The sequence below is a fragment of the Panthera tigris genome, chromosome D4 (assembly GCF_018350195.1).
Source record: "Panthera tigris isolate Pti1 chromosome D4, P.tigris_Pti1_mat1.1, whole genome shotgun sequence".
Taxonomy (NCBI): Eukaryota; Metazoa; Chordata; class Mammalia; order Carnivora; family Felidae; genus Panthera; species Panthera tigris.
The window spans coordinates 85,822,838-85,843,540 of NC_056672.1; the positions used below are offsets into that span (position 1 = coordinate 85,822,838).

Consider the following 20,703-nt stretch of genomic DNA (forward strand, 5'->3'; position numbering starts at 1 on the left):
GGTGGCGCAGTCGGTTAAGCGTCCGACTTCAGCCAGGTCACGATCTCACGGTCTGTGAGTTCGAGCCCCACGTCAGGCTCTGGGCTGATGGCTCGGAGCCTGGAGCCTGTTTCCGATTCTGTGTCTCCCTCTCTCTCTGCCCCTCCCCCGTTCATGCTCTGTCTCTCTCTGTCCCAAAAATAAATAAAAAATGTTGAAAAAAAAAATTAAAAAAAAAAAAAAAAAAAAACAGGACTGGGGCGCCAACTCTTGATTTCCCCTCAGGTCGTGATCTCAAGGTTGCAAGCGCCGCATCGGACTCTATGCTGACAGTGCGGGGTCTGCTTGGGATGGTCTCTCTCCACCCCTGCCCCCACCCCCCAAATAAATAAATGAACTTAAAAAAAAAAACAAAACAAAAACCATACAGGACTGCGCGTCCCCTCCGCTTGTCCTGCTGACGTGGCTCAGGATAGGTGGGAAAATGGAACTAAAAAGACGATGAAGCCTAGAGAGGAGACTATCCAGAAGAATGGACTCCGGGCTTCCGGGCAAGGGGCTCATTCCCATTCATCTGTGTGCTGGCATGAGGGGACAGGTTGAAGGAAGGAGAGAGCTCATAGCAGGTCTGGCTGGGGTGGGATGAGGGACCAAGACCGTTTTCTTCATTTCTGTCCAAGAATCATTTCTATAATCGAAATGCAAACCGAGAAATGCAAAAAGGGCGTGAGATCAGAAGGGGCGGTCAAAAGCACAATCATCTCCCTGATTCAAGGTCTGGGCCCACACTCGCCCTCCTTCAGGACCAGGTGCCCCTCACCCCCTAAGCCTAGGGTTTCAGGCATGAGTATCCAGAGCCATGCTGCCAGGGATAGGTAATTACAGAGACTGGGTTTTCAGGGGAGTTTTGTTTTTAGCTTTAAGATATACAATTAGATGTCCAAATCCCAGGAGGCAGGGTGAGCCCTCCACCCACCGCAGCCCACTGTGGCCATCCCAGTGGCAGAATTCTGTTATTTCCGGGTTGTCCTGAAATAGGACAGAGCACCGCACCAGGCTGCTGTCATCAGGCCAGCAGAACTCCCTTGGAGCCCCCCTGGCCCCAAATCCCAGGGCCTCTATTACGTATCCACAAAGACTTACTGTGGGTGCTGGCTTGGCACGAGGCCCCGGGTGGGTGTGGGGACACTACGGGAGCAGTCTTCCTGAGGGAGTCCCCAGTTGAGTGGGGGAGACAGACAGTACACAAGTGACCGATAACTGCCACCAGCCTCCGAGAGTGCAGACAGGGGCCTGACCCGGTCTGGGGCAGTGACACCAGAGCTGGGACCTCAAGGTGAGGTTGGCCAGGTGAAGATTAGATGAGATGTCCTAGGTCATGGGAACGGCCCAGGAAGACCCAGAGGGAAAGGGGTGGCTTCCAGGAAGAGATAGGACAAGGCCAGGGAGGGGCAGGATCAGGTTGGTGAGTGACCCCAGGAGGTCTGTCTCAGGGAGCCCGGGCTTCTTCATCTGCAGAAGGGTGACACTGCCCACCGCCTGAGGCTGTCACAGGGTGACTCCGCGGTGCCGTGTCCAGCTCCTTCCTCCTGATCAGCTGGACGGGGAACACAGAGAATTCTGTCAACATGGTGCGTGTGGCTGAGTCTTCCTAGTATCTGCCTTGCCGTGTGTCAGAGACCAAGGCAGCTGGCCACCACTGGGGCCTCACGCAGATGATGATGGCATTTCATCTGTCACCACTATCTCCCCAGAGCCCAGGACAGAGCTGAGCAGAGTGCGACTCTCACTCTAGACCACTTTCCCCCGCACCCCTCCAGGCTCATCTTTAATTTAATCAATAGTAAAATCAGATCCTGTTCACTGAGCTTGTTCTACAGGAAGAGTGTTTCTTTTTTTTTTTTTTTTTAATTTTTTAAAGTTGTTTTTATTTATTTTTGAGACAGAGAGAGACAGAGCATGAGCAGAGGAGGGGCAGAGAGAGAGGGAGACACAGAATCTGAAGCAGGCTCCGGGTTCTGAGCTGTCGGCACAGAGCCCGACGCGGGGCTTGAACCACAAACTGTGAGATCATGAGCTGAGCCGAAGTCGGACGCTCAACCGATTGAGCTACCCAGGCGCCCCTAGGAGAGTGTTTCATATACATGACCAACCGAATTTTACCACAATCCCATGAGGCGTGTGCCATTATCATTGCCAATTTACAGATGAAGAAACGGAGGTCCAGAGAAGGGCAGGATAGGTCCCAACTCACAGAACAACAGGGTGGGATGCTAGTCTGAGGCGGCCTGAGATCACAGCACAGATTCACTTCTTCCCCGTGTCCGTTCCCCTCAAAAGCAGGAAGTGGACCTGGGAGGCGGGAAGTGCTTCTTCCCGGGCCCCAGCCACTTGAAGGCTGTGAGGAGTGGCGGGCCAGGTTAAAGTGAGCCCCATCCTCGGCCCCTCAGAGAAGTTCGGGACTCCCAGCAGGAGACACCTCAGAGGCCAGGCTCCACGGTTCCCCAAAGTCGGCTCACTGCCGCGTCCCCGGCACCCGGCCTAGACCAGCATCACGACCCAGGAAGCGCAGCAAGATCCCAGAGCCTTAGCAGCCCCGGCGTCCCCATCACTCAGGTGACGAGGGATCGGTGCGGTGGGAGCCACCTCCTGACCACAGGCTGTCCATGGTCCCCAGGGTCCTTGCAGATGGGAACCGGTTAGGCCCTTCGGTGCCTCTCGCTGGAGCTGGAGCAAGGATGCGGCACGGCCAGCAGTCACCAGAGGAGCAGAGAGTCGGGAGAAGGGAACCCGGGGTATCAGTGGGGCAGCCCATGGAACAGCCTCCGGTGTGACCCCACGCCCAGCCTCAGCACCTCGCCCTCCCAGCCGCCTGGCCTCATCTGCGCCTCCGGCTCGTGACCACCGCCGCCCGCCAGCACGGAACCCCAGTCTGGCAGGGAGTGGCTCAGTCGTGGCCACAGGCAAGGCCCCGTAGGACAGGGCTTCTCGGGCTTGAGTGAACACCGCAAACTCCTTGGCTCGTCACGCAGATTCCCAGGCCCTGCCAGAGCTACAGACTGCAGGGTGCCTGGACCTCAGCACCACTGCCATCCCGAGATGGAAATTCTGGGTTGGGGGGGCGGGGGTGGGGGTGGGGGTCTCCGGTGCATCGTCGGATATTCAGCAGCACCCTGCCGGGAGTACAACGCCAGCTGGGACCACCAAAACTGTCTTTAGACATCGCCAGCTGTCTCCCCAGGGACAAAGTCACCCCGTGAAGAACCACTGCTGCAGGCCTCGGGCCGAACTTTTGGAACACGCCCTCCTGTGATTCCGATGCAGGAGCTGGGCCCCCACCTAAGAGAGGGCACATCCGCAAGGACTGAGTGGGACCCCAGGGACCCCTCAGCCCCAGCTGTGCTCCTGGGTTCCTGAGAACGCTGGCCCCTGGATTCTTCCCATCTAGCCCCTACAATGACAGGTAAGCAGAGCGAGGCTGCACCCCCTAAGTCCCTCCCAGCTGGTCCAGCAGCCCCGGGGAAGGGGGTGCTGTCACGGTGCCCAGCCTGCTCCTCCTCAGCCACACCCACTCCATCATCTCCAGCCCTTGGCTGGGTTCCCGGAGGAACGAGCGGTCGGTCGCAGTGATGCAACCCAGGTTCCCGGCTGATGAAACCCAGCCCAGGCCGGGAGAGGCGAGAGTCTAATAAGGAAACAATTTAAATCCACAACATCTGCCTGCGCTTCCCCGAAGAGAAGAGAGCACAGCCGCCCAGGGAGGGGCCCACCCCAGGGAGCAGCCAAGGCGTCCATCCAGGGGCTGTGAGGCGCTCGAGCTCCCATCCCAGCAACGTGGCCAACGTGGCAGCCCAGCGGCATCGGGCTCCTGCCAGGAATTCAGGGCCGCGTGCAGGGAAGCAGCTCGCTGTGGCTCTGACACTGCCAGTGACAGGGTGAGGCGGCAGCCAGTTCCTAGAAGCCAGCCACTCTGTGCTGACACCGGAGTGCTGGGCAGGGGCGGGGGCGGGCGGGTGGAGGGAGGGGGCCCCCGGCCGCCCCGAGACCTCGTCTCTGCTCCCCTGCCAATAGGAGTCCTGCTGCTGGCCCAGGAGCAAAGGCTGGCATCAGCAAGTGACCCATGGAAGTACAGAATGGACAGCCCCCTGGGGGCTTCAGAAACTCCACATCGGAAAAGGGGTAGGGGGTCAGCCAAACCACTCAGGCTTAGTGGGGAAGCGTCAGGGTTAGGAGTAGGATTCTGGAGTCACATGCACCTGAGTTTGAATCCTGCCATTCATCAGCCCCACAACCCTGAGCTGGATCAAAACCCAAAAGCGGGCAGGTGCCAGCTTCCCCATTTTGCAGATACAGGCACATAGCCTCTCTGCCCCAGCCTTCTGCACCCAGTCAGGCCATGTAGGTGGCCTCCCCACCACTCAGGCGAGGGCCTATGGACGCTCTTCTCAACTGACAACGGTGGGTCATTCCCTCTTGTTCTTAGAGCCCAAGAGGAGAGCGGGCCATTGAAGGGGTCCAAAGTAGACCGCTAGCTTTGACCAAGTGCTGATCCAATCCCACGCACCCCACTACCCAGTGTGACCCAGCCTGGCTCCTGTTTCCTAGGTATCCAGGCACACGTGCCAGGTGCTACTCAAGCATTAACTCTCTGCAGGCACGACCTCCACCTACTTCACAGATGAGCAAACTCTCAAGAAGTCCTCTGCTCACACGGGAGGTGCTTATCTGGCCCACCAAGCCTGACCTCACAGCCCACCCCCAGAGGGCACTCACGTGGAATGGGGGATGTGGCTGCAACCGTCGGAAGCAGGAAGCCAGGCTCCTCACTGAGCCTCCCCTTGCCCACCCCAGGACCATATATCTGGATATTTCCCCAGGCCTTGAACCCGGCAAGTGGCCCAGGCTGCTCTTGGCTGACTCACATCTGGGTGGCGTTTGAATCATCCAAGGAAGACAAACAGGGGGGAGGGAATCCCATCCCCAGAGTCCTGTTCCTTGAATGGCTGGACGTAAGTGAGTCACGGGTGTGTCCCTGTCCTCTGAGCCCCTATCCAACCCTGCTAGGCCTTCAGGTAAGCACCCTTCCCCCAACTACTGTAGCTGGACAGATCACTTCCTCTTCTGGGTCTGGGTCTTAGGTGAAAACAAAACAAGGCTCCTGTGTCTCAGAGCGTGGGACTCCTGGACGCAGGGCCTTTGTCTAACTCACTGCTGCTACTGAGTCCTGGGATGACACCTGGCACATAGCAGGTACTCAGTAAGTATCCAATGACTAAATCAGTGACCTTCACAGCCCTGCTCTCAACAAGGGCTGCCATGGGCCTTCTTGCAATGCTCTTTCCGTCTCCAGGAAGAGGGCCTCCCAGCTGTGGCTGGGCCATGTCCTCTGGCTCTCCACAGAGTCCAAGGGGTCGAGAGTTATCGCTACCTCTGGATCTGTCCCCAGCTGTTCCCACTGCCCCGCACATGGCTCCCTGGTCTTCTGAAGTGACCGAGGAATACTCAGAGACCACTCAGACTCAGAGTCATGTCTCCTCACAGACTCAGACCTGTTTTACCAGCCATCTTCAGCATTTCTCCGAGATTCCAACCACAGGACAGAAAGCTCAGGGTCAGGTGGGACCATGAGGCCATCACTCACCATTCTCTACCTCCTCCTTGACACCTGATTCTCCTACAGACTCATGCTCTGACCCTGGGCCAATCACTGCCTCTGTCATTCACTTAGGCCATATACATTAACTGAGCATTAACTACACTGAGCTGGGCCTGAGGGGGATGCTGAAGATACCCCCCGAATAAGCCTGGGCATCAGTCTTGTCTGCATCCAAACCGGGCATGGCCATTCTCACTCATGTCCATGTGATTCCTCTTCAGCCAACTCAAAATCTTCAGAAGGGGCTGGAGCCTTCTCTTGGCATTCACAGAGAGTACCCAGTCGGTCAAAGGGCCATTCCCAAAAAATGGGGCAGGGCCAGAGCAGGAGGGAGAAGCCAATGCCTCCCCTCCCCCTCGGTGCTCAGTACTTCCCTGAGCATGGTTGCGACTAATGGTCTCCCCCGGCTCATGGGCCCCCAGGTCAGGGGCCATGGCTGTCTTGGCCACTGCTGGGCCCAGTGCCCAGTGCAGGGTCAGGGCAGTAGCCTGGCTCGAATCACAAATGTTTGCTGACTGGGTGAAAAACAGGAAGAGAGAAGAGAAACAGTTAAAAGGAGAAATGGAGGAACGTGGATTTTTCCTTTCTGTCCCACCCGTGGATCCCCTCCAATAACTGCCCTGGATTAATACCAATCACTGCCAGCCTTCCCTGAGCACGTACTCTGTGCCAGGGGCTATGCTGGGTACACAACAGGTGTTAATCTACTTAATCCCACACCAAATAGCTTATCACCCCATTTCACAGATGAGGAAAGCAAGGCTTAGCGAGATCCCGTGGTCTGGCAGCCTCAAGAGCCACTCCTCCCTCTGAGCTGCCAAGCCCTGCGGTCCAGAAGCCCCTGCTAGGGTTTGTGAGCAGCAGAAGGAAAATCTGCAGCCGGAGAAGACCGCTGGCAGCTGCCAAGATGAGTTATGGCCTCGTAAACAGGAGAGATGCTTATCAGGTCAGGACGGTTCAGACCGCCCTTCCAGCAAGACTGAGGACCTCCTCCAGGCTTCCAGGCACCCAAGAAGGAGGTTCAGTTTTGTCTAGAGGCGCCCAGCACTCCCGAAGGCGTGGGAGGTCTCACGGCTGTTGCTGACACACATGTGTGCACACACATCCTCAGTGTTCAGCTCCCAGAGTCTCAGCACAGCCCTGTAACCAGCCCCCAAGGAAGGGGACAGGCCTCAGAAGTCCCTCCCAGGCATGACTGCCACCCGGGAAAGATAACCTCATCCTGACCTGTATCAGGTGGGTTTTGAATCAGATGGTTTTTGAACTTTATATAAACAACATCACACAACGTGCTCCTGTCTGCTTCCTTCCCTCAATGTCGTTTGTGACGCCCGTCCTGGTTGTGAGGGGCAGCGGTGGAGGCTCGAGCCTTGTTTTTGAACCATTCCATGATGACCGAGGTGGGAAGCTGCCCTCTCAGCTGAAAGCCACCTCCCCTTCTGCAAACTGGAGCCCCAGGCTGCCCCTGGTCCTAAGCGATCTGACTCCTCCACCGGCTCCCCACCTGGGAAAGGTCCAACCCCCTCCTCCCATGGCCTCCTGCCACTCCAAGCCCCCAGGCCACTGGCTCCTCCCTGCTCAGCACTCTTGCCCTCACCCTCCCTCCACCCCAGGGTGCTCTTCTCCCCATCACCTGCCCACTCCTCCCCGGGACCAAACCCAGCATCGCTTCCTGTGTGTGGCGGGGGAGGGCTGTGATTGTAGGACTTTGCCCCCAGGAGCCACCACGGGCCCTACACACAGAAGGTGTTCAGGAAATTATCCCTGAGGGACTGAGGGCCGCAGGTGTGCTGCCCCCGTGTGTCTGCCTGCAGAGAGGAAGCAATGGGAGGAGAAGATGCCGGGCCTGCGAACAGGACCCAGACTTCTGCCTTCCTTCCCAGAGCCCTCCCGAGCCCTGGGCCAAATGCACCTTCTCCCCTCTCAGCAAGTTTCGTCTGTGTTTGGCTGCCAGGTATGTGGCCCTGTGCTGAACAGGTAGCCCCCCGCCCCCATATGAGCACCCCCACACCATGGAGGAAGAAACCAAGGCTGAGAGGACAAGGCCTCTGGCCACAGTCACAGAGCCAGCGAGCAGCTGCCAAGGTCCAACAGCAGAGCCCGGGGCGGGCCCCAACCCCCTCGTCCTCCGCATCCCCCCAGGAGCATTCCCACCTCCCACAACCCATCAGTGCCCCCAGCTGCCTCTCCATCACACCCTCTGAGCCCGTGGTGGTGCCCAGCTGCCCGCTAGGCGGGTGAGGGCTGCTCCTGACACGGACTGATACCTCTGGCCCCGGGGTGGGGAGGGGCTGGACCCAAGCAGCTGGCAGTGGCCGGCACACGATCCGGCACACGATCCGGCACCATCAGTGCCCACTCTGGTTTGGTGCCAAGAGAGAAAAGTCCCAGCCCCGTGCCAGCAACGACCAACAGCAGCAAGTCCCAGGACTAAGATGCAGTGGAGGCCGCTCCTGCCCAGTCCGGGGAAGAAGCGAAGAGACAGGGACACAGCCTATAGTGTCCCAAGATAAGGGCCCATAGTGGGTGTACAGGGCAAAAGAATCCAGGGGGGGCTTCCCAGAGGAGGTGGCTCTTGGGCTGAGCAGGAGTTTAGCTGAGTAAAGCAGTGGGGGGAGGGAGCCTGAGGTCAAAGTAACTGCAGAAACAAATAGGTAGAAGAGTGAGGTCCGGTGGGAGCCAGGGGAGCGCCAGGGGCCTCCCATCCACTGAGGGGCCCCTGGCTTCCTCACCCGCTCCCGCCTCCACAGAGTCTGACACCCGGGACCTCCACCTCGAGTGGGGGGGCTATCTTCAGCCTGTCAGAGTGGGTTCCAAAGCTGGCCGTGGAGAGGGTCCCTTCCCGCAGGCAGCAGCCCACCCCACCCCAGCCCAGGCCCTCCTGGGGAGAGTGCCCCAGCTCTCTCTGGCTCAGAGCCAAGCACCCCAAGGTTCTAACCAATGGGGCCAAAAAAGCACGGAGACCCACTGGGGCGCCTGGGTGGCTCAGTCGGTTAAGTGTCCAGTCTTGATCTCGGCTCAGGTCATGATCTCGCAGTGCTTCTGGGTTCGAGCTGCACATTAGGCTTGGTGCCGACAGCGAGAAGCCTGCTTGGGATTCTCTCTCTGCCCCTCCCCTGCCCTCTCTCTCTCTCTCTCTCTCTCTTAAAAAATAAATAAACTAAAAAAAAAGAAAAGGCACGGTCACGGAGACCCACCGGAGACCCTGTGCTCCAGCATGCTAGCACGCCCCTTAGACACTAAATGTGCTCCTCGCCCACTCCCCCACTTCTGGAAGGCAGAGAGCCCCCTGGGGAAAGTGCGCTCTCTCTCCACAGCACTCCGGTCAGTTCTGGCCCACAAACAAGTGCCAGCTGCCACAGGACCAGTGGGCAAAGGGGGTGGAAACTGAGGTGTGCACCCAGCCCACTGCTGTGACCCAGTCCAGGGACGGGAGGATGGACCGCAGTGTGCCCTGTGCTTCTAGCATGTGCCAGAAGCCAAGCTGGACGCTTGACAGGCATTATCTCACTGCGTCCTCCCAAGAACACTGCGAGGCAGGCACAACCAGCCCCACTTGGTAGGGTCTAAAGAACTAAGTCCCTTGCCCAAGGTCACACAGGCAGCAAGAGGCAGGACAGGAATGTCCTTCCCAGTCCTACAGCAGGGGCAAGGCACCAGCCTGACCGAACACGCAAAGTCCTCCATCAGAGCTGCTTCCTCCCGACCGCTGAACCAAGTTGGCCGAGGGGGCTGCTGGCTGGCCACTCTCAGTTGACATCTGGGTAGGGACGGGGGGATGGCGACTCCAAGCCTGCACGTGGGCGCCTTTCCAAGCCCAAGGTGCCAAAAATGGCTCAGAGCGGAGACCACAGGTTTGCAACCACAGCCCTAAGCAGACACCATTGCCAGGCACAGACTGGGCAGTTTAAGGCCTCACCAAGGCCACCAACGGCATGGTATGACCTCACGGAGAGCCAGAAGGCCCAGGAGATGACAGACGTCGGATCACAGGGCACATCTGAAGCCCTGGGAGAAGCACTGGCCAGGCAAGATGGATAATGAAGAGAGACGCCCCCGCTGCCCCCACCTCGTGTTAAGTTACAGGTCACTTTCTAAGCAAATCTGATGTCTGTCGCCCGCTCAAACCTTGCCGTGGCTGTCTGTCAGGATGAAGATAAACGCGTACTGGCTGCCATGGTGTTGTACTGCCCATCCCCGGCAACAGGCAAGTGACCGCACGGTCGCCCCATGGCAGTCACCAGACTCCATACGCTGAGTCCTCAGGCTCCTGAGACACGTGAGCAGACAAGCCAGTGGCCGTCACAAGGCTCAGTAAAGGCTTCCCAAATGCAAGTCAGGACTTCCAGGTACCGAACAAGCCGAGTTCAAGGGCACTCAGGGCACTCAGACACACGATGTCATCGCTGCCAAGAACGCCTGGCCAGAGTGGCTATCAGGACAGAGCCTGAAGTGAGGAACAGGCCTCAGGGAATAGCCTTGGCTCCAGAGACTCAGATCGCCTCAGGTCAGGGCTCTGCCACTGCCAGGCCGGGAGACAGGCGGCAGGGCTGCCAGGGTGGCACCTGCCAAAGGTGTGGCCAGCTGGCAGCAAAGGCCAGGTCCAAGGAGCAGACACCAAGGCCAGGCACAGGCTGGACAGGTTCAGGCTTCACCAGGGGCACCAGCAGCACGGTCTGACCCTGCAGGGACCCAGCGGCTGGCCTGGTGCCACAGCCCGGCTGCCTGGGGTGGCCTTTATGGCTCGCCAGCAGGACCTCTCTCCGCAAGTGTCTGCCTCCTCATGCCCCCCAGCCCGCACAAGGAAGGCCTTCTTCAGAGGCCCCGGGGACCAGGCAGGACCTAGTAAAGTGAGGGAGACAGACTATGGCAGAAGTCCAAGGGTGTACAGTGGGGTCAGGAGCCTAGAGCAGGCAGCCCGTGGAGAAGGCAGTCGCAAAGCCCCTTGGGCCAAATGCTGCCACGCGGCACTGTTGCCAGATACCCAACTTAAAAGAAACCGGAAGTCTGGATTTTTTCTCTGTCAAAAACTATCAGAGCACAGTATGGGGCAGCCAAACCCCAGCGATATTTGGCCGCTGTGCACCCTCTGAACTTCCACCTTCTAGCAGCCACTAAGCAATAGTGGTGCCAGTCACTTCAGGACCAGGAAACCCACCTGCCCACTCTGCCTGGCAACCTTCTCTCCAGTCTGCCCACTCTTCTCTCTCTCTCCCCGCCACCACGCAGCCGGGCCAGCAAAACCCGCTCGGCCAATTCCAACTGGCCCTTACGGGGTGCTGGTCAGGCCCCCTTGTGTCTTCTCCACTCAGCAGCCAAGAGCCATCATCCTAATGGGCAAACCAGGCCGCACTGCTCCCCTGCCCCTCGGCTGGGCCCTCAAGGCCAGGAGCAGTCAGGCCCGGCAACTCCTCCTCCTCATTTGCACCAGCCCCCCAATCCTTCGGCTAAGGAGGTGCTCTCCTCCTGAGAGGACTTGCTATAAGGTAAATCAGCGCCTCCCTCTCCCTCCCTCCCCTGGCACCGCCAGCACGTGCATGGGCCGGGCCACAGGACCCGTGCCAACCGGGCACGGAGCCCTCTCGGGATGTTTGGGATTCTTCTTGCCTGAAGGATAGATTGGCTCAAGGCTGGAAGCCTGCACCCTTGCCCTGGAGAGACCACGGCCCAGCCTGCTGCCTCCCAACTCACCAGACTTGGCTGGGACCTCTGCATCCCCCCCAGGACCCCGGGAAAGCCTTCCAGATGCCATTTGGATGCATCTGCCTGGAAGGCCTCCAGGCAGGGACCTTGGCAAATGCCTACTCTGCCCCAGTGCCAGCCCATGCCTGGCCCCAAATCCACAGCAGCGATTTTAGCTTCCCCCCTACCTATGGCCCTAGGGCCCCTTTTCCTCAGATGTCACAGGACCTAGCTTGGTGCCTAGAAAGTATCCAAATCTGGACTTTCCCAATCTGGACCCAGCCCAATAAAAAGAACCTTCTTCAAAAGTCTGAGGATATCACATGGGCTGTAGCTGCTCCCAGCCCTCTGCTACCAAGGCAAGGCAGGACTTCGGAGCTGGGCCTGCCCGATTTAAATCACAGCCCTGCCACTCCCTAGCTGAGTGACACGGGCCCATCACTTCAGGTGTCCTGACCCCAGTTTCCTCATCAGCTCATGGAGCGGTTCCAGGGCTCAACCGATCACACATCCAAGGTGCTCGGCAGGTCCCTGGCACATGGTAAGTACACATCAAAGGCAGTTTAAACCCTAATGATAAAGGGGCGCCTGGGTGGCGCAGTCGGTTAAGCGTCCGACTTCAGCCAGGTCACGATCTCGCGGTCTGTGAGTTCGAGCCCCACGTCAGGCTCTGGGCTGATGGCTCGGAGCCTGGAGCCTGTTTCCGATTCTGTGTCTCCCTCTCTCTCTGCCCCTCCCCCGTTCATGCTCTGTCTCTCTCTGTCCCAAAAATAAATAAAAAACGTTGAAAAAAAAATTAAAAAAATAAATAAATAAACCCTAATGATAAAAAGGTTATCTTCCCAACTGCATTACCAGATGGGTGACTGGCACGTGACTTCACCTCTCCGGCCTTGGTGCCCCTCCGGGTGACCAAGAGGATTAGCGCATATACCGCTTGCAGAACACTGAGCACGGCACCGGGCACGTAGCACCGGCCCTCGGAATGTGGTAGCTGTGAGCGTCACTGTTCGTAATGAGGCCTCAGAAGGCTGAGGCTGGGGGACAGCGCGACATACCACCTGTTCTACCTGCTCAAATTGGGTCAGGCTGGAGCTGTGTACCCGGCTGTTGCCATGGTACCCAACATAAGGAAACACTCCAGCTAGGAAGGTGGGTGCTGCAGGGGTGGGGCCTCAGGCCTGCCTCACTCACACAACCCCCACGCCGCCACCAGCAGCCTCTGGGCCATCCCAGGGGTCCCTGGGGTTGGGAAGCGTATGCTGTTGGATCTGGGCCCAGGATCTGAGCAGGTCTCATCACCTCTGACCCTATTCCAACTCCAAAACAATGGGGCCTTGGCCATCTGGAGGGGTGGGCTGTGAGGCGGGGCTCCCAGACTGCAGAACAGGATGGGTGGGATGGGAGTGGAGGTGAAAGGAGCCCAGGAACCCCTATCTCCTGGGCAGAAGCCAAAGCAGCTCTAAAGCAGCCTCAGGTCCCAACATCACTGTCTGCTCTCTTAGCCACACCTGCCCAGCAGCAGACAGGTACCCAGAGCTCACTAAGCGTCCAGCCTTGGGGGCTCAACATCAGCTCCTCCCTCCACAACCGGCTCAGGTTTCATCCAGGATGAGGGCTGGGAAAAGCTGTTTGGGCTCGGCTGGGTTCAGGGAATCCATGGCTCCTTGCCAGGAGGGAAGAAGGGGAGGCAGACGGTGAAATCCGCACGCTGTGGGCCAAAACCTAGAACTTTCTAGAGCTTCCTAGATGAGGAGGCAGCTTTATGGCAATGGAAAGGCTGACGGGCCAGGTAGGGTGATGGTGGCCCCAGTGCCTGGGAGGAGACCTCAGTCTGGGGCTGAATACCGGTTCCTCAACGGGATCCAATATCCTGCTCACATCTAGACCCTCTGCTGACTCCAGCTGGTCCCTCCAAGACACAGGACGGCTGGGGCCTAGGGCCTGGACCCCTCCCTCTGCCATAGTAACTACAACTGCTGCAACAACAGGCACAGACATTACCCACGATCCTCACAACTCTAGGGACAGGTGTGACTTCTCCCACTTCACAGACAAGGCAACAAAGGCTCAAAGGTAGAAGAGGGTAGTGGTTAAAAGCACACCCCAACTCTGAATCTGGGCTCTGCTGTATTTGCTCAGGCAAATCACTCTTTCCCTGAGCCTCAGTTTTCACCTCTGTAAAATGGGGATAATAATCCTACAGCGCCCCCTCCCCACCTGGCCCTGGCTCCATGGCATGGTCAAGGAATTAAGGAAGAAGTGTTAATAAAACAGGCAGCACAGCACCGACAAATGCTGGTTCTTGGAATCCAAGAGGTTAGGTAACTCGCCCAAGGTCACCCGGCCGTGAGTGGCCGACCCCAGGCCCTAGCTCTGAGCACAACCCCATCCCCGAAACCTTGTGCTGCTACGTGGGTGGCCACGGGATCACAGGCTTCCCAGGCAGCGGAGGACCGCCACCAGCCCCCACAGCAAAGGGCAGCCCTTCTCTGAATTCCTCAGATAAGCAATTCCTGGCAGACTGGGGAGCCTCCGGGCCTAAGTGGGCCCAAGTGCAGAGAAAAGGCACCCCACCCTGTCCACACCGGAGATTCCTAAATCTGGGTTGGGCTGTATGCCCACCCACCCCCCACCCCACGCCCCGCACCCGTCCTCCCAGATCACCAGATTCATCCAACAGGTCTCCTAATAGGCCAAGTTAAGTTCACAACTACCTCCTGTGAGGTCCCTGGAAAGACCTTACTTCCCCTTTCTGGGCCTCAGTTTCTCCATTGCAGAACCATGAAGCAGCTCCAGCCAACTGGGCCCACAAGGAGGCCTGAGGAGCAAAGGGACAGACCAGGGAAGGGAACCAGCATGTCCTAGGCACACGTCCCAGGCCCTGGTACTGCATTCTATCTACTGAAACTTCTCCACAACTCTTACAGAGACCTGCACTGGGCCCAGAAAGTGACAGATCCAGGACTCAAACCCCCATCTGTCAGACTCGGAGACACTCTCCCCACCACAGGCCCAAACTATGTAATCCCAGGTGGGCCCATTCAGTGGGGGCAGCTTGGGAACTCAGTCACCCTCAGCAATGAGCTGGACAGCTGGACCCGCAGGATGGGGAAGAACACAAAACCAACCTGGATTGGGCCTCTTTCTGAGAGAGTGGCAGCCTCCTTAACAAGGGCATTTGCAATGCAAAACAACCCAGCCCCAGCCAAAAGAGGACAGTCACTCAGAGAGGGCTGGGCAGGCCAAAACCTAGCCACCTCCCTCCATCCAGACCAGGAGTGCCTGGGAACCTGTGGCTGGCCCAGTCTCTAAATCATATGACAGCCCAAGCGGCCAGCTGGGTGCAAGGTGGCCTGGAATACTCCTGATTGCCTCAGCCCTTCCAGGCACAAATCCTGGTGGGCTCTTTGTGCAAGTCTGAGGAATGGGCCGGCATGCAGGGCCCCAAGACGGGCTGAAAGAATGAACCCCCACCTAACCACCTGGTCACCTGCAGACGGGTGCCCGGCACCCTGCCAGCTTCTCAGGCCCAGACCTCCCAGATCACTCAGCCCTGCCTTGTGCAAACCTGCCCCAGACACACATAATCCCCAGAACTCTCTGGGCCCACAAGGGCGCTTCCACGTGCCAAGTGACTAGATCTGGCTCATCATCCCCCTCCCCTGCAGGCGCGACTGCCCCAGCTCCTACCTTGACGACAAGCTGACAAAATCCCCGCCATCCAGCAGCCGGACTTTGCAGAAGAGGACTCCGTTCACGAAGGGGACCGCAGTCAGCTCCTCCAGGGTGAAAGTGGTTTGAAATTTGAATTTCTTCTTCTTCATCAAGAAAGCCATGAGCGAGTTCCCTGAGTCTGAAGCCCCGAAGGCCAAAAAAGGGGGGAAGCCAGAAATCCCCAGGATTCCTTTCCCTACACCACACCCCCTCCTCAAAACATCAGAGCCGGATCCCGCCCAGATGGTGGCGAAGGCGGCCGAGCGGGCGGGGATCTGAGTCCGGAGGGCCCAGGTCTGAGCGACCAGTCCAGTTCGCGGGCCGGCTGGCTTCACCGTCGGGGAGCCGGGGCTCGGAGGGGCTCGGAGTGGCCGGGGGCTTCACCGGCATGTAAACAGCGGGGCATGGCCCAGGAGGCAGGGGTAGGGGTGGCGGGCGGCGAGAGACCGGCCGCGCTGGAGGGCAGCATCCCGCACCGCGGTCCCTGGGGAGCTCTCAGCCGCGCTACCGGGCGCGGCTGGCGGACCCGGGAGGCCGAGGGCGGCGGGCGGCCCCGCCCCCGCCCCGCTGGCGGCCGGGGGAGGCGCCCTCGCCGCGCACACGCCCCCGCACCTGGGAGCCGGGCGGCCCTAGCAGGTGAGTCCGGGGCTGCTGAGGGCACCCCCAGGGGGCGACCGGGAGCTCTGGGGGCCTCTCCGGGAGGCGCGACGGGGACACTCCCGGCCGGGAACGGCCGGCCGCGGCCCCCTCCGGGCGGGCACCAGGCCCGGGCAGCCGGGGCGCCGCCTCCTCTTCGGTCCTGGGTCCCGCGCCGCGGGCCCCGGCGGAGCTGAGGCGCCTTTCCGGCCGGCCGGTGGCACCCGCCTCGCTCGCCAACTCTGCCCAGCACCCCGCGAGCAGCAGCGCCGCCGCCTGCGCTCCGGACGCGGCAGCCCGGGCCCGACGCTGTGCGGCGCCACTCGGAGAGTGCTGAGGCCCAGCGCGGCCGCCCGCGGAGCCGCCGCCGAGCGCGGGAGGGGCGGGGCACCGGCGGCCCAGGCCGCCCGCGATTGGGCGACCCCGCGGGGCGGGCGCGGGGCGAGATTGGGGGACGGCAGCGTGGGGCGGGACTTGCGGGAGGCAGAGGCGGCCCAAGACGCTTGGATTGGTGCGCCGCGCGGCTGGACCCGCCTCCTCGGACTAGGCCGGGAGAAGGGAAGGGGAGAGGGCCCCCGAGAAGGCGGTGGGAGGTCGCGGGGCGGGAAGCCCAGGCTGGTCCGGTGAGGAGGAGGGCGCGAGCGGAAGAAAAGAAGAAACAATGAAAAGAAACTATACGAACACTATGGCTGTAATGGCCCTCCAGCGTCCCCCCTCCCCCCCCAGACTTGAACTCGTTAGACACTAAATCGAGCCCAGAGGTAGTGAATCCATTTTTCAGAAAAAACACTCAGAGAGGCGGCCAGGACTAGACCAAGCAGGTTCTTCGCCTGGGAATCTAGTTCCGAACACTGAGAAGGAAGTGTCTGCAAAGGCTTAGCCGAAGGAATGACTTGGAGCAGTTCATCACGCAACCCGTGCCAGACCCAGCTTCTCCCCCAACCTGCTTTCCAAGCCTTTTGTTGTCGGCTAGCTTCTTAGATAGTTATGGCTGGTCTCTCTGACTACATTAACTCCCCTGGATGCAGAGACCGCTTCTAGAGCCTCGGACCTCCCAGACTCTGAACACATTGTAGTTCATTCATTCGGCCCCGAAATGTTAAGGGGCAATCTGCTCCCAGCTGTGTGCGTGGTGGCCCTCTCCTCCGAGCCTCTCTAAGCCAAGGATCAGGTGAAGAAGCAGCCTGGGACACAGGCAGCAACAAATCTGGTAGATGAGAACTGTGATAGTGGATGTACAGGGGCCTGGAGGAGCTGCGTGGATGCAGGGACGAGGGCGAAACCATGAGGCTTCTCACACAAAGTTATCCAAGCCATAGCGCGATGCGTGCCCCGAGTTAGGCAGGGCCCATGCAGAGGGAGCCTCTAGAGGCCAGGAAAACAGAGAGTGAGGTGCCCACAGAAGCCCTGACTACTTCATCTGGCTGCATTGAGATCTGGGGGAGGCAGAGGGCAAGAGATACAGCTGGAAGGCCTGTGGTGGCTGGATCTTGCAGAGTCTTGTAGGCCAGAGTAAGGAGGTGAGCCACTCACACATTTTGAACAGGAGAGTGACCCAGACTTGTTTTTTGTTGTAAGAAGCTTGCTCTCACGGTAGGTAGTGTGGAGGAGAGCATATGGGAAACAGGGGCGAGGAGGCTTGTGTTGATCCAGGCAAGAAATGATAAAGGCAGAACCTCAGAGCTGAGAGAAAACGAGAGGATGGGTTTGAGAGGCATTTGGAGACAGAAACTGAATGGACTTGGGGCTGAGTTGGGTCCAGACATGTAACTGAGGGCTCAAATTTCTGATTTCTTTCTGCTTCCCAGCCATAAAATGGGTAGCAACCCATGCTTCTCTCCAGTTTGTCCCATCATTTAGAAAACAATTCAGCCACATAGGTGAAAAATTATGATTGCAGCTCTCACTGCTCTCACATATCCCCATTTATAGCCAGGGTAGTTGAGGCCTGGGAAGTTTAGATCATTTGACTACAGTCTTGACCCTGGAGCATAGGCGCTAGAGGGCCAAGCTGTGCTGCCCACACTGTGGGGTGTGTCCTCCTTGCTGATCCTAGCTGGGTCTGCTCCACAGGGGAAGATCCTGTGCCTACCTGACCCCAGGAGGGGATTTCAGAGGAGAGGACCAGCCAAGGAGTTCTCAAGGCCTGGCTGGCTCCTCAGCTGTGACCATGAGTAACCTCAGACTGCTCTAACAGGAAGCAGGGTGGGCCTGGCTGCCAGACTTAGCTCGGATGGGGTATTTCTCTCTCTATAGCCTCAGGGCTCGGAGCCCAGGAAGTTTCCCTTTCCTCATTTCCCAGATGGTGCCTGAGGAAGGGAGAGAGCCTGGTGCCAGTTCAGGATGCTCCATTTAGGGTGAGAGAAACTCGTTTTAGAATCCTGGCTCTGCTGCACAGTGGCAGTATAGCCTTAGTTTGGGACACTGAGGTTTGGGGACTCCAAAGAGAGAGCGGGTTCAGTATGATGTGGCTAGAACTACTTGCTCGGAAGCCATCAGAGCAGGGTTCAAAACCTGGCTCACATAACACTGACCACCTGCGTCGCACAAACTTTGTTTGGAGTTTTGCATGGATAGAAAGGAATCTTGAGGGATACAGCCTAAACTTTTTTTTTTTTCTTTTTAAATCTCTGATCCATAGTTTTTCACCTGTAAAAGGGGAATAAGAATACCAACCTAGGGTGCCTGACTGGCTGAGTCGGTAGACTCAAAAATTTTTAAAAATTAAAAAAAAAAAAAAAAGAATATCAACCTTTTCAGAAAGTTGTGAGGACTTCAAACGGGCTACACCTGCAAATGGCTTAGGCCCGAAGAGACATGGAGATCTGAGCGAGGGGTCAGAAGGGGGCCCAGGCCAGCACTTCTACGGTTCTGCAGCACCCCCCAAATTCCCAAGCATAACCTGTCCTACCTACTCGAGGCCCTGAGCAGACATATAAGGAAAGCAGTAACTAACAAGATAATTCAGACAAGTGGTCTGGGGAGGGAAATCCAGGGAAATGTGAGAGAGGATGATTGGATTGGGGTTCCTGGCCTGTGTGAGGTATTATCTCAGCCCAGACCTTTATAATAAGGAGGGCCCAAGTGCAGGAAACTCCAGGGGCAGAGACAGGGACTGGTGTGTTTGGGGGGCTGTGTGTGACTGCAGGGGAAAAGAGAGAGGCATAGGGTCAGAACCTGCTGATGGGCTCTGTGAGCCTGGAAGGAGTTCAGATTTTATTCTAAGCCCAAAGGGACGTCACTGGAGGATGCTAGCAGGTTAATGACAAGATCCAAAATGCCTCTTTCAAAGTTCTTTCTGGCTATGTGGAGAATGGGCTGATTGCCGGCAGGCAAGAACAGGAACAGGCAGATAGGGGAGGAAGCTATTATGGCCACACAGGAGACTGGTAGCTCAGACCAGGGTGGAGCCAGCGTGCTGTGAGGAGAAAGGGGACACATTGCAGAGGAAGCGCTCAGCATTTCCTGAGCAACAGTAATAGTTACTCAAATAGAACTTCTTGAATATTCCCAGGGTTTTGAACTTGACTGGATGCCACAGGGTTCTTTTTTTTTTTTTTAATGTTTATTAATTTTGGTGGGGAGAAGGGGCAGAGAGAGAGGGAGAGAATTCTAAGCAGGCTCGGTGCAGTCAGCACAGAGCCCCACGCAGGGCTCGAACTCACGAACCATGAAATCATGACCTGAGCCCAAATCAAGCGTTGGGCGCGTAACCAACCGAGCCACCCGGGCGCCCCGCCACCGGGTTCTTGAAGTCGGGATGTGAGTGAGCATAAGCACTGGAATAGGTATGAGGAAGGAATAGGGGGAACAGAGGAATTTTGTGGGACCGCAGCCTCTAGAACAGAATCACGGCTGCAGAAAGTGGGAGACCTTAGAGAATCCTTACCCTTGGGGCGCCTGGGTGGCGCAGTCGGTTAAGCGTCCAGCGTCCGACTTCAGCCAGGTCACGATCTCGCGGTCCGTGAGTTCGAGCCCCGCGTCAGGCTCTGGGCTGATGGCTCGGAGCCTGGAGCCTGTTTCCGATTCTGTGTCTCCCTCTCTCTCTGCCCCTCCCCCGTTCATGCTCTGTCTCTCTCTGTCCCAAAAATAAAAAAAAAAAAAACCAAAAAAAAACGTTGGGAGAATCCTTACCCTTGTCTGGCCTTGGACAGTCTCCTGTGATACTGTTTACTTCTCTCTCCCCGCCATTCCAGCATGAGCTTCACGGGGTCAGACACCTCATCCATGGTGTCTGTATGTCAATTTCAGGCCCTGCCACACGGTAGGTATTCCATAAATGACTGTCAAAGCAATGGATGCCCAGATGCATTCACGATGTACGTGTGCATATATGTGCGTATGCATGGATGATGGGTAAACGGATAGAAGGGTGGATGGATGATTAACCAAATCACCTCCTACTCTAAAACCCCTCAGTGTTGCCAATAACTACCAAAATTCAATGTGCACAATACCTTGGAAAGTATGTTACCAGGGGTGCCTGGGTGGCTCAGTTGGAAGAACATGCAGCTCTTGATCTCAGGGTCGTGAGTTCAAGCCCCACGTTGGGGGTAGAGATTACTGAAATACATTAAAAAAAAAAAAACTTTTTAAAATTCTATAAAGAAAGTAAGTTACCCAATAGCAGTACTCACTCATGCATGCAGAGATACATATGCAAAACGGTTCCTGCACCCTTGTCTGTTACACAAAAATATTGAAGCAACCCTGATGTCTGGCAATAGGAAGAAGGAAGCCTTGAGGGCAAGAACTGTGTTTTGTTCTCTGCCGCATCCTCGGCACCCAGAATGGTGCCTGGTACACGACAGAGCTCAATCGATATTTGTCATATGAAGGCGAGCGTCATCAGTGAGATGTTACGCAGCTGCGAGAAGGATGTGGGAGACGTGTGTGTGTGGCCGAGATGGGAAATGTCTACCCTGCCATGGCAAAGCAAGTCACAGAATAGTATGTGAAGGGCGAGCTTATTTTTGTCAAGAAGCACGGGTATATTTACGTGTGCATAGAGAAGAATCTGGAAGGATACACCC

At 57.6% G+C, this 20,703-nt stretch overlaps 1 protein-coding gene across 1 annotated transcript in view; it reads right to left on the reverse strand.

Moving 5' to 3' along the window:
• The window catches only part of FAM102A (family with sequence similarity 102 member A), a 35,537-nt gene extending 19,987 nt beyond the window's left edge, over positions 1-15,550 (reverse strand). Inside the window, exon 1 of the mRNA XM_007094448.3 lies at positions 15,011-15,550. Within this exon, the coding sequence (XP_007094510.2) occupies positions 15,011-15,156 (146 nt within the window). The 5' untranslated portion in view covers positions 15,157-15,550. The remainder of the gene's footprint in view (positions 1-15,010) is intronic.
• Positions 15,551-20,703: the final 5,153 nt, after the last annotated feature.